General features: G+C 46.5%; 1 protein-coding gene across 1 annotated transcript; it reads left to right on the top strand.

The window, feature by feature from the left end:
• The first annotated feature begins 512 nt into the window (after positions 1–512).
• Positions 513–1,064, top strand: LOC112890358. The gene has a single exon (XM_025957262.1). It carries the CDS (start codon positions 513–515, stop codon positions 1,062–1,064), a length of 552 nt encoding a protein of 183 aa, XP_025813047.1.
• The last annotated feature ends 12,120 nt before the right edge of the window (positions 1,065–13,184 follow it).

The raw sequence follows: 13,184 nt of genomic DNA, 5'->3' as shown, positions 1-13,184 counted from the left end.
CAATACTCGGTACATCAAGGAAGCTTCACGACTACTTCAACGAATACCAGATCTTAGTTGTCACTAACTTCCAATTGATGGATATTCTCCATAATTGGGACGCCACTAGATGCATCTCCAAGTGGGCAGTGGAGCTGGGGGCTCTCTCCATTGACTTCAAGTCACGCTCAACCATCAAGTTGCAGTCACTCATCGATTTCATGGCAGAGTGGTGGGAAAATCAGATTCTGACTCCAATTGACAGGTTAGATAATTGGGTAATGTACTTTAATGGCTCTCTCAAGCTCGAAGGTGGTGGTGCTGGAGCACTCTTCATATCTCCAAAGTGTGAGCAAATCAAGTATGTTCTTCAAATCCTTTGGAAACTGTCCAACAACAAGGCTGAGTACGAGGCGCTTCTACATGGGCTCCGCCTGGCGATCTCCCTCGGCATCAAGCGACTACTTGTCTATGGTGACTCCTTATTGGTTGTTCAGCAAGTCAACAAGGACTAGGACTGCAACAAAGAAGCTATGGATGCATACATAATGGAAGTATGGAAGCTGGAAAATAAGTTCTTAGGGCTGGAGATTGATCCTGTGATCCAAGACAACAATATTGGAGCAGACGTACTATCCAAGCTGGGTTCTACCCATGCTCAGGTTCAAGCAGGTGTATTTGTCCAAGAGCATAAGCACCCATCCATCAAGACTTCGGCTCAAGGCACCACCGATCCAGGTCCTCATGAACCAGATCGAGAGGTCATGATGTTGGGAGAAGATTGGAGGGAACCTTTCATCAACTTCATCAAGGACCAGAAACTAACCGTGGGCATCTCTGAACGGAGCGCAGCAGTTGCTCGCATCATGAGACGGAGCAAGGGATTTGTTTTGGTTAACAACAAGCTTTACAAGCACGGTGCACGTCCAGGCGTCCTCATGAAGTGTGTCATAGGTGAGGATGGCTATGACATTCTTCCTAAAATTCATGATGGATCCTACGGCAATCACACTTCTTCAAAGACACTAGTTGGGAAGGCATACAGGGCAGGCTTTTACTGGCCCACAGTAGTATCAGATGCTTAAGATCTAGTCCGCAGGTGCCCCAAATGCCAGTTCTTCGGAAAGCAATCACATGTCCCAGCTCAAAATCTTATCACCATCCCACCATCTTGGCCATCTGCTTGCTGGAGCCTTGATATGATTAGACCATTGATAACAGCGCCAGGAGGTTTCACTCATGTGTTGGTAGCAATCGACAAGTTTACAAAGTGGATTGAATACAAGCCGATTACCAAGCTCACACCTGATAGGGTAGTCCACTTCATCTGCAATATCCTGCATCAATTCGACTTCCCCAACACTATCATAACCGATTTGATTGCGCACCCAAGAGCCAATTGCTAGGTTGAGAGGGCCAATGGCATGATTCTTGATGGCTTGAAGAAGAGACTCTACGACGAGAACAGCAAAATAGGTGGCAAGATGTTGCCTTGGGGCTATGGACTCAACCTTCCAAAACCACAGGACATACTCCATTCTTTCTTGTCTACTGGTCAGAAGCAATCCTCCTTGCGGACATCATGTGGAAATCTCTAAGAGCAGAGATGTATGATGAAGGCGAAGCTGATGAAGCAAGGCAGTTAGAACTGGACTCGGTTGAAGAAGCAAGATGCAATTCCCTTGTCCAGTCGGCTCGTTACCTTCAAGGAGTCAGACACTACCACAATCGCAATGTCTAGGAGAGGTCATTCAGCATTGGTGACTTGGTCCTCCATTGCATCCAAGATGAGATAGGACTGCATCAGCTTACAAGGCAAGGGTCGTATCGATTACAGTACCCTGATGGCCAGGAGATCCCAAACTCCTGGAACATAGAGCATCTATGAAAGTTTTATCCATAAGTGTGATTTGTACACAACTTGCCAGCTGCATGACAGCATGATTATTAATAAAGAGTTGTTACTGTCCCAAAATGACTACTTTTCAATTCAAAGCTGGATTGTAAAACTTGGAGGCTTTAAGCCACGAGTACTAACAATAATCTTTTCCAAGTCCAAAATGGTTTACTCGGGGGCTGTGCGATGAATTGTCCTAAATCGACTACTAAATAGTCCACGAGACTAAAACATGAGTAATACTTGTGCAATAAATTCCAGTAATGGCTACGACTACCTATCTCATGTAGACAGTAGCTACAGAAGCGATTTCTGAAGGGGTTACCAAGCCCGTACTACTAGTTAGGCTCCAAATATCTGCCACGAGCAGTAAGCGCCAAATAGCTGAAGAGGCCATTGAGCTTCTAATTCCAGACATGTCAGAGTACCGCACGATCGATGTTATCTGACTAGTTTGAAGAATTCCTATAAGGAATAATTGGTCAAAAGGCAAGTTATTCACTACATTCAAAGGCATAGTACTTGGAGTAGCGTAATCCAAATGTCTCAATTTTGTATAAGACCTATGATTGCTGATACTACATGATAGCATCCTGAACAGATCAAAAGGCAACAAGCAAATAAATATATTGACAAACATACAACAAAGCGGATTGTTCATGAAATCTTAATGTTTCTAGTCTTGCTCCAGGCTTTCAACTACCCTATGGGCCACTAGTTTGACTTCTTTCAGATAATCTCTGAATTCTTATTCGGAACAATCTGCAGCCATGCCATCTTCTAGTGGTTTCACATCGGCCTTTGGTCAGAAGGACTTGACAAGTCCAAGCACATGAGCCACATAGATCTTGGTGGTCTCGGAGAGGTAGCTAGCAATCTTTTGCAGGGCTTCACGAAGACGCTCCAGCAAAGTCCTATTGTCAACTACTCCTCCTTCCGGAGGGTCCACCATGTTGATGACTACTTGTGCATCTTCTTGGAGATCTTCAAGCTGTTTCTGCCTCAGCTCTTTTTCTTCGGCCACGGATTTGATCTGCTGCATACATTGCGCAAGCTGCTTGTCTGCATCTTCGAGTTGTTTGACCAAGAGCTCCATGTTATCTGAACAATGGTACAAAAGATTCTTCATGTCAGTCAGCAGTTATTCTTTATACTTTGACATATTTTTGAGTTATGCGGGCAAAAGACAAGAAGAAGTACTCAAGCAACTTCACAGACTACCATTCGACTACATTACAATAGGCAAGAGTACATGGCAGGGAATTACCTTGATGGGCTTTTATTTAGGATTTGTTCTTCTCTTCAAGGGTTTGAATTTTCTTCTTGGGAAGCCAGACTTCCCATGTGCGCTCCAGCTTTATTTCATCCAGTTGACGCTGCACTTCAATCCTCTTGTGGATCTGCTCCTCAAATTGCTTATCCTTGGCTTGCAATGGATGTAGTCGATCTTCAACAGCCCTAGGCTTGTCTGACTTCAGTCTATATTGGTTGGCCATCCTCTATTCAAGCAAAGAAGTATGCAACTCAGCAGGTGACAACATTATTCAACAAGATCAAGTTATTGTATCAAGAAGAAGTCATACTGTGGAGAACTTGTATAAATCCTTGAAGGTATCCTGAATGTGCTTTAGGTTTTCTACAATTAGCATTTGATCATCAATAAGTTCAGTCCGGACAGCATATTGCCACCTAAATGACGTCACCAGGATATTGCCTAAAAAAGTACCCGCAGCCTCTGTCTCTTCAATTCTTGGATGCTGTTGCAGGGTACCTGCCACCTCACCCACGGTAATCAGTCTAGCTTCTGGAAGAGTCCTACTTGTGGGTGGAGACAGCATGATCGGCTCACCTATCAACATCTCGAGGGCTGGCTCATTTATCCCAAACTTGATTTCCTTCGCTGGTTCAGCATTTGAAACATCCCTTTCAACCTCAGCATTGGACGGCGCAGGAATTTCCTCGAGCACTGACGACAGGACGATTGTCATAGTATGTTGGTGTTTAACCTCCATGCCCACCGAGGGATACCCCTGAGGTGGTAGATTGTAGGTGGGGTGTCGCCAAGATCATGAACATGAAGGTGCCAGGAACACGAAACTTTAGACAGGTTCGGGCCGCAGTATGCATAATACCCTACGTCCTGTGTGGTGGCTTGTATTGCCTTAGATGTTGTAATATTTGGAGGGGGTCCCTGCCCACCCTTATATAGTCTGCGGGACAGGGTTACATGGAAGTCCTAGTGAAATACAAGCTTAGGAGTCCTACCCGAGTACTACTCGGGTAGTTTCCTTCTATTCCGACTAGTCCTACTAATATACGAGTAGTTACAACTGGTGTAGGATGTGGGATATGTCCCATCCCTTATCTTAGAATATGTACGCCATGTGCGCAGTCTCGTGGCCCCGGGTCTGACAAGCCCCCGAGCTCTTCGTAGTCGAGTATTGCAGGCTTCCGAGTACTTCTGAAGGCATCTTTGAGTTCTCCTGAACTCCATCTTGAAGGTATCTTCCGAGTACTTCCTTGGCTGCATTGAGGCTGTGAGGTGCTTGTGCACTGAGTAGTTGTCTAGTCTTCTTTTATATGGGGTGTGATAAAACTCACATTCCATATGGAGTAGCCCCTGAGCCTTAGATTGACTTGAAGAATCAAGCTGAGGGTTAAATTAGTCTTGAATCTTCTATCTTATCTTCCAAAAGATTTGAAAAATAAGTCGCTGATGACACGTGTCCTGTAGCCCCCGAGCCTTAAATCCAAATCCCCAAGGTTTGGAAAAAAGGATCCAAAGAATCATGGCATGCAATATATGACGGTAAGAATTTGATGGTTAAGATGGACAAATTGGTTCCAAAATTCGAAAACCGCTTTTTCGGAATGAATTCCCTAAAAAATGGTTAAACAAATAACTTCTCCAAGAAGAGCCCTAAATTACCACTCAAATTAAACATTTTTCCTTGATTTAATGGCTAGATAAGACCTCTAGGTTAAAAGTTTGGAAACCCCCTTATTTCGGAATAAAATCCCTGAAATAGTGGTTAAATGTAACACCCTAAATTTCCAAACTAGAGGTTTAAATTAAACTTGGATAGTTGATATTTAGAATTCACAATATTTAATTTAAACCCTTTTGAATTTAGAATGGTTATAGTGAATTAAAAGTATATATATTTTTTTTATTACTTCTCTATAAAAATAAATATAAGAAGATATAGGGTTTGTGCATTTCATGCCTCATTGCATTGTTTTAGTGTTTGCTTTTGTTTTGAATTTAAACTTCAAACTCAAAATCATTTGCATTTGGATAGCATATAAAATTTTTTCCCCTCTTTCTACCCCTTGGGCCCAGCCCACCTGGCCCACTCCCTTCCCCTTCTCTTTCTTTCTTTTTCCCCCTTCGCAGCCGGCCACAGCCTTCTCTCTCTCTCTCTCCCTCTCCCCTCCTCTCCTTTCCCCCCCGCACGCGGCCCACCAGTGCAGCCCGGCCGTTTTTCCCCTCGGCCCACCAGCCGCGCGCGCCCGCTCCCCCTTTCTCTCTCGCTCTCGCGCTGACAGGCGGGGCCCGCCTGTCAGAGCCTTCGTCCCCCCCACACCGCACCGGACTCGAACTCGAGTCCGGCACGCCCCCGCACCGTCCCACCGCCTCTGCCTCGGGCCCGCATACCCAGACGCCTCCGCGGCCCCCTATAAGAGCCGCCCAAACCCTAGGGGTTTTCCCCCAAGCCGCAGCCGCCTCGCGCCCCTAAACCCTAGCATCCGCGCCCTCCGCCGCCGCCATTGCCGCCCGCGCCTCGGGCCGCCACCGCGCCGTCGTTCCACCGCCCCTCCGCTACCGCTAGCCGCCGCCAGAGCTTCACCACAGGGTAAGGAAGCTCGCCGGCCGATTCCCCTCTCTCTCTCGCTCTCCCGCGCCCGCACGAGCTCGCCGGGTCTCCCAAGCCGCCGCTCACCGTCGCACCGCCGCCACGGCCGATTTCACCGCCCCCAAACACCCTAGATCGATTCCCCATGTCGTCCTCTACCTCCCCGTCTAGATCTGAGCCGAAACTATGCTGGGAAACGCGTTTTCTCATTGTCTCCGGTGAAGCTCCGCCGCCCGCCGTTATTTCCGTCTCGCCGCCGGCGTCCCGCCGCCGCCCCGAGCCGTCAGCCCCATCCCCACCGTTTACCCTCAAGTCAAAAGGTCTAGGTACTGGTCAACTGAGATGTTTTTGCAAATTAGCCCTTAAGTTTCCCTGAAATCAACCCGCAGTCTATCGTAGTTCAAAAGTAATTGCGATTAGGTCCTGTTTCTTCTGTTTAGACCCCTAGAGTTTTCCAAAATAGAACCCGCCGTCCAATATCCCTCTATTTTATGTTCTAACCCCTGTGTCTAGGGTTTAATTTCAATCTAGCCCCTAGTTTCTTCTAACAGAGCCCTTTTAGATTCAAAACTATCACAAATAGGCCCCTGGAACCATGTTTAGGCCCTAATTTCTTCGTTTTAACTCCGATTTCACCGATTCTTGCGCTCATGCAATCCTTGCAGCATAAGCAGTAACTTTTTAAGGTTATTTTGTTCTATTTTTATTGATTGGTGTACTGTTATTATTTTATTTTATTTTTTTGTTTGTATGTGCTTGCGTGTCGCGATAGACAGTGCGCAGTTCGAAGATCCGCAGGGCCAAGACTTTGAAGACGTTCCCGAGCAGCAGCAGTTCTTTGATGAAGGCAAGTGGTCCTTGATCATGTTTCAGTCCTATTAATATCACAATTACACCTTTACTTTATATGCATGCATGGGTCTAGAATATGATGGATCCCAAGATAAGTGCATGCCTAGTTTCAATTTAACTTCCTTGATTAAACCTGGGTATTTACATTTATGTTGTAGCGATGCTTATTGCTCCTACATAAGTTTTGGTTGGATGACCTGGATATCATGGTAATGTTTTGCTTATTTTGGAATTCTGTTTGGTGATAAATAAGATTATTGAATCAATTGGAACATGGAGAACCACCCAGGAAAACAGTACAACCACAATACTATATGGCTCTCGTCTTGTCTAACTAATTAGAAACTCTAGCTTATGATGATCTTACCGAAAGGGCAAGAGGGGTTGCATCGTCGGGGTATAGCTTGGTCCTCTTGAGGGTGTGATATGGTCCTGGGTAAGGCGTCCGCCTCATTAGAGGAAGTTATGACCGCTTTGACTTGAAACCTTAGCAGATTGTCATAAGTTAGGGAATCTTTGTAAAGGCCTCGTAGTGCATCCCTGCCACTCACCTTGGAAGTGTTTAAGGGCCTTGCAAACCCGAGCATCAAGGGAAACACGAGTTGTGGGTAAAGTGTACAACCTCTGTAGAGTGAAAACTGATATATCAGCCGTGCTCACGGTTAAGAGCGGCTTGGACCCTCACATGATAATTAAACTTAAAGATGATCTAAATCGCTGGTTCTGTTTATTTTATCTCTGTGTTGTGGATTGATTCACCTCAGATAGTTTATTTAAGGGCTGGTATATACCTACATTTAGCTAATGCTTGCCTAATTAAAACTTGACCAACTAAAAATGCTTATTGCAGTCAAACCATGTCAGCTTTTCCTTGAGTATAGCCTTGCATGTCATATAATTTACTCCACTTGCTGAGTACCAACCATAAGTGTACTCACACTTGCTTTATTAAAACCAATGCTGCTCAGAACAAGATAATGGTTTTATCGATATTTATTTATTCGTTTAAGATTAAGACTGTCGGTCCTGTAATAAAGTACTATTATACTCTTTTTCGTTAATGCATCGCTTCGGATATTCGCTTATGACGTCTACTGTATGTGCGGAACTTGATCCTGGCGCACATATGGGATGCATTCGGTTACCATTCCTAAACCGGGTGTGACAGAAGTGGTATCAGAGCAGTGTTGACTGTAGGACATTAGCTTAGCTAGTAATGGTCGAATTTTAATTCTTATGTTGCTTAGTAACCAAGCTTCTGCCTGCTTGCTTTTGAAAACTGCTTATTTCTTGATTATGTCACTACCTTTTTCCCCTTGAACGCATGCTTGTCTCTCAAGTGTGTTGATGTTTTACAAAAATGCCATCTTGCTTTAAGGTCACCCATAGCATTTTTCTAAATGTCCTCTATCTTGCGCTGCCCTCACATTTATTACAGATTGCCAGAAACAAGCAGACCGCTCGTAAGAGCACCCGTGGACCACCGCGTCCGATACATCATTCACAGGAGGTGTCTGACCCGGAGGACGACGACCACTACTACTACGATCATTCCAATGGGGGATGGGTGGACACCGACACTGAGGAGGAGCCCATGGAGTTGCCAGAGGACCATCCAGAGGTCTCAAGTGGCAGCAATGAGGGCCCTGCAGGAGGAGATGGTGGTGATTCAGGTGCCGCAGATGGAGATGAGGATGAGGGTGGTGATGATGACTCCGGAGCACCAGGAGATGATGACGATGATTTAGATGATGATCCAGAGCCAGTCGACGCCACAAACCCACCACCACCTGAGCCTCACTACACTTGGACTCTGCTGAGCGTCCATTCCCTGTGCTTCTCTAGAGGGCCATGCAGAGGATCGGCTTCCTGTGAAAGCCACATTATGAGGCCCACTTGTTCAGGAATGCACAGCAGGAGGAAGAGTGGTTGGTGGCAGTGTTGATCTGTGTCCCGAATGAGAGACCTGGCTGCTGGGTGGAGTACTCAAAGCACATTGACGAGGTGCCCAGGAGGACCTTGGCCGCAGGGACTAGTGAAGCTGCCAGGAGAGCACTCTACTACCTCTGCCACGCTTACAAGGATGAGCTCCAGGGCACTGAGTTTCAGAAGTTTCCACGGTGCAAGAGGGGAGCTACTTGTGCGCAGATTCCTGCCCCACCCCCTAGGGAAGGAAGCCTGCTCATGGACACTACGCAGGAGGTGGCCGCTGCTCTCAGTACGGATCTGGACGCAGTTGGGGCAGAGATCCAGGAGGTCAAGAAAAAGCTGATGAAGACCATCAAGGAGAAGGCAATTCTTGAGGCTCGGCTGAGAGGAGATCCAATGTTACTGTTGTCGGTCAAAACCCGCCGGCGAGCAGTGACAGGCAACACGAGGAGCCGGGAGGCTTCCGGGACTGCTGGTGGGCCCTGGTCCCTCGGTCAACGGCCCAGTAATCTGGCGCGCACCCTGGCTTGGAGTCGCTAGGCGTGCCACCTGATCCTGCACCTGATCAGGAAGCTGTGATGTATCAAATTCCTGTACACACAGACACGTGTAAAGGTTAGTCCGAGCCGTGATCGGCTCATTACCTCCTCCCCGGTATCGGCTATGAAGAGCCGATTGCATCAATACCGGATCGGATCTTCGGAACGGGCAATGTATAGATATATGCTTCACGACGAAATAAATCTTGTTTCATAAATATCAATCTAATCCAATCTACGATAACTAAGCCCTCACTGCATGATCAGAACATCCTACACATGATTGAGCCTAACAAATACACAAAAGCATCGGAACAGACAACCTAAACAGAAATCCTAAAACCAGCCGAAGAGCCGATTCCTGAAGCAACTTCTATTCAAGCCATGACCCGATACTAATCATACTGCCGGAACCTTCAACTCGTTTGCAAGGCCTAATCATGCACATATTGAACTAAATCTCTATTAAATAGAAACTAGCCATAACAGATCGGATCTACTGATAAAGATGAAGCAAGATGTAACCATCGCATCCAAAATTCGACACGATGATTACTAAGCACACGTGAGCAACGAACAAAGCATGATCAGGATACGAATAAAATAACATTACTCTATGCGCGGTAAGATAACTAGCGCTACTCGCCATCTACAAGGCTTCAGAACGAGCAACACATAAAACAAGCGGGCAAGGGTGATGCTACCCCGATCACACAGAGCGTGATCGGGGCCGCATGGCACATACCCGAGGAAAACCCTAGAACAGGGGAGGCGATGCGCCGAGAGTTGTTGATGAATGATTCTATTTCTTGTTTATTCATGGTATATATTTATAGTCCGTAGACTCATCCTTCTTAACTAACCCTAACCAAACACGACACGACTCTTAACTGCCTATATCTATATTTACACGGCCTTTCTGGCCCCAATCCTCCGCACAAGGTCCAATTCGCAAGCTTGTTATAGTTATCTTCTAAGCCCATCTTGCTCCAAGGCCCACTTCTGGCCCGTCCAAATTATGGCAATAACACATGCCCCCCTGGTTTCGGCAATGATAATTCCGAAATTAACCATTTTAAAATCGCCTCGACCCTTCGGCTTCCGACCCGTACATTCACGCCCCTTCAACTTCCAACGGATGTGACTGCTCTGTATCAGTCTCCTAGGGAACCGTTACGGTGCCGATTCACTTCACCTCTCTCTTTACCTTTATAAACTTACCCCCGGCATCTCCCTTAATCATCTTTCTCTCACAGCCATTGGCAATCGCATCCCTTTCTTTCTTTTGCAATGGCTTCTTCTTCTTCTGCCTCCTCTGTCATTTCTTTTGAATCCGAATCTTCCCGAGAGCCCACTCCAGAATACGATCCGATAGCTGCTTATGAGGTCCATGCCCCCCTGCATTGGGATGCAGAGGAGTGGGACTTCTATTCTCAGTCAGAAGATGACAAATCCCTGACTGATGATGAGGATCTCGCACTCCTTCTCGAAGCCAAGCTGGAGGAAGATGACGAAGATGATGCATCTTGGGAGGAAGACTCCTCCTCCTCGGAAGAAAGAGTCGATTCCTTCTCCTCCAAAGAAGATCCGATGGCAGGTAACTTCCTCTTTGGCGGGTCATCAGACGAAGCTTCCGATGACACCTAAGAAGCCGAAGACGATGATGGCTTCACCAGCAACAGTAGCGGGAGTGACAATAGCAGCAACAGCAGTAGCGACAATAGTGGTGCTAGCGTTGCTCCGCCGACCAAGCGTTGCAAGACCTCTGGCGTATACTGGTGGTAGGCTGTAGCACCACCATTAGGTCATTTCAAGGAGCAGTTGGCTCCTCTTTTTGTACTTGCTGCCTTGTTGTGAATAAAATCCTCTTTTGCATCAGTAAATTTCTTGCACATAACAAGCTGCTCAAGAGCCGATGGAAACGCATCGGCCTTAGAATATACCGACCCGAATCCAAAATAACTTTCCAATTTGTTTCACCCTCTGCCGGACCTCAAATCCAAGACAGATCTCTGGAGATTTCTGGGATCCAGGTTAACTCCCAAACTTCTTTTGCTCATAAACCCTAGCCGCGAGATCCTCCTCTGAGCCTTGAGACACACATTCGATCCTGCGCCGCCAACCCTAGATCTATTCTCCAAATTCTCGATTCGAGGCTCCCGATGGCAGAATCTTCGAGCACCGCCGCCGCCGTCTTCGGTCTGAAGGTAAAACTTCGACCCCCATTAATTTAATGCAGTAACCGTAGAATTTACTGCATAGTTAAATGACTCCTTCTTCGACTATCTTGTTTCCTTGTGATTTTTTCAGGCTTTCGATATCTTCTTACCGCACGCTTCTTCCCCCAATTCTTTCTGCCTCGGGCCTCATTCTTACGAGAAGCCCATAGATATGATCTCATCCGAAGCCAATCGAATCCCCTTTGTGACCAAGACATAGATCTAGAGTCTTGGTCAGATAGCCTTCGCGCTTGGCCAAATCCTCCTGAGGGTTGGATAGTTTGGTATAACAGAATGGCGGACGCCTATCAGCCTTTATGGGAATCCATCGGGATAGCCGATGCTCTATCTCTATCCCTTTCTCCTCTTGAAAAAGATAAGAACCTTCTGAAGACCATCGGCTACTTCTGGTCCGATGCCTTAAACTGTTTCCTTTTCGGGCATGGTCCGATGACACCGACGCTCCAGGATGTTATGATGATCACTGGCTTAGACATCTCATCAACTTGTCCCTCCACTTACAGGCTTTCTATAGTCCCCTTCAAACTGTCCTCCAAAGCAGAATGTACTAACTGGAGTACATACTTGAGCCAACATCAGAAAAGAAAGGGTCCTGTGTCAGAGAAAGAGCATACAGCCTTCCTAAATTTATGGCTAGAACACTTCCTCTTCTGTGGCCCTTCACTTGCTCCAACCAAAAATTATCTCCCTCTGGCTTATGAGCTGGCCAAAGGTAACACTGTTGGCCTTGGTAAATTATTCCTTGGGGAAATTTATAGATACCTTTATCTGATGACCTCGAGCCTTCTTTCACAGAAAAAACTCAGAACTGGTGGTCCGTGGTGGTTCATCCAGTTATGGGCTCACCTTTACTTCCAAAGCTTCATCCCCAATTTCCCTTTTCTAGTTGGCAACTCTTTCCCTGATCTGAGTGGGAGACAGATTAGATGCACTAGCTTCGGGCAGGCTTTATACAGTCTTCCCGGCGGGAAATTGAATCCTCCAGACGCCTTACGTTGGTTTAGGATCTTTTACCGAGGCCCAGACAGACTAAACTTTCTCCCATATATCGATTCTGAATTCTTTGAGAACCCAGCCATGTTCCGGCTAGCCGATTTTGCCTATGACGCTGACACCAGGCGTTTGTACTCCATTATGGTTCGGCCCTGTCTTCTTCCAGTTTGCATGAGTACTTCCAATCGGATAATAAAGCCAGGGTATGAGTTTTAACAGCCGGTTGTAGCAGCCCGGCAGCTTGGTCTTGGACAAGTACCCCCTCATTTCCTTCTTCACTTCCTGACATCAAATAGGGTGGATCTCCATGATGCTGTAACCACCCAAAGGTGTTACAGTCTTTTTTCAGACCTTCCCGTATCTATCCCTGCCAATCTTGTCTTTACTTCTTCGGCTTTTGATTTTGAGGGGTGGTGGTCGATGTGGAAAACTCACATTTTCTGAAGAGCTTTGGGTCCGATGCTGCAGCAGATCCACTCTGAATACGAAATTCCTGAAGGAGAGGTATTGCTGCTTAACTAACGTTTCTTTTTTGACTCTCTTGAACCCTTTCTGATTTCATTCTTTGTTTCTGCAGCAGGAAGATGGCCCAGAGCCGATGAATGATGATGGGTCACCCTTTTGTTTCTTGCCAATTGCCCCTGTGGTTCTCTTCGGCAAAAATGCACCTCCTCCTTCGAAGAGCATAATGCAAATCCAGCCGAGCACTGCCAAGCTGACCCCCAAGCGAAAGCGATCTTCTAAGGCTGTTGCCCCCCGAGCTCGTGCTAAGATGAGGAAAGTCCTCGTCAAGAAGATCCAGAAGGAAGTTGCGCCATCTTCCCCTAATCCAGAAGTCCCTGTTGCTAACCAGGTTTGGATCACCTTCCCTTTTTTATATAATCGGCCTTCTGTTCAT

The sequence above is a fragment of the Panicum hallii genome, chromosome 4 (genome assembly GCF_002211085.1).
Source record: "Panicum hallii strain FIL2 chromosome 4, PHallii_v3.1, whole genome shotgun sequence".
In the NCBI taxonomy this organism is placed as follows: Eukaryota; Viridiplantae; Streptophyta; class Magnoliopsida; order Poales; family Poaceae; genus Panicum; species Panicum hallii.
The sequence above is the reverse complement of the archived record's forward strand: the minus strand, read 5'-3'. Positions and strand labels throughout refer to the sequence as shown.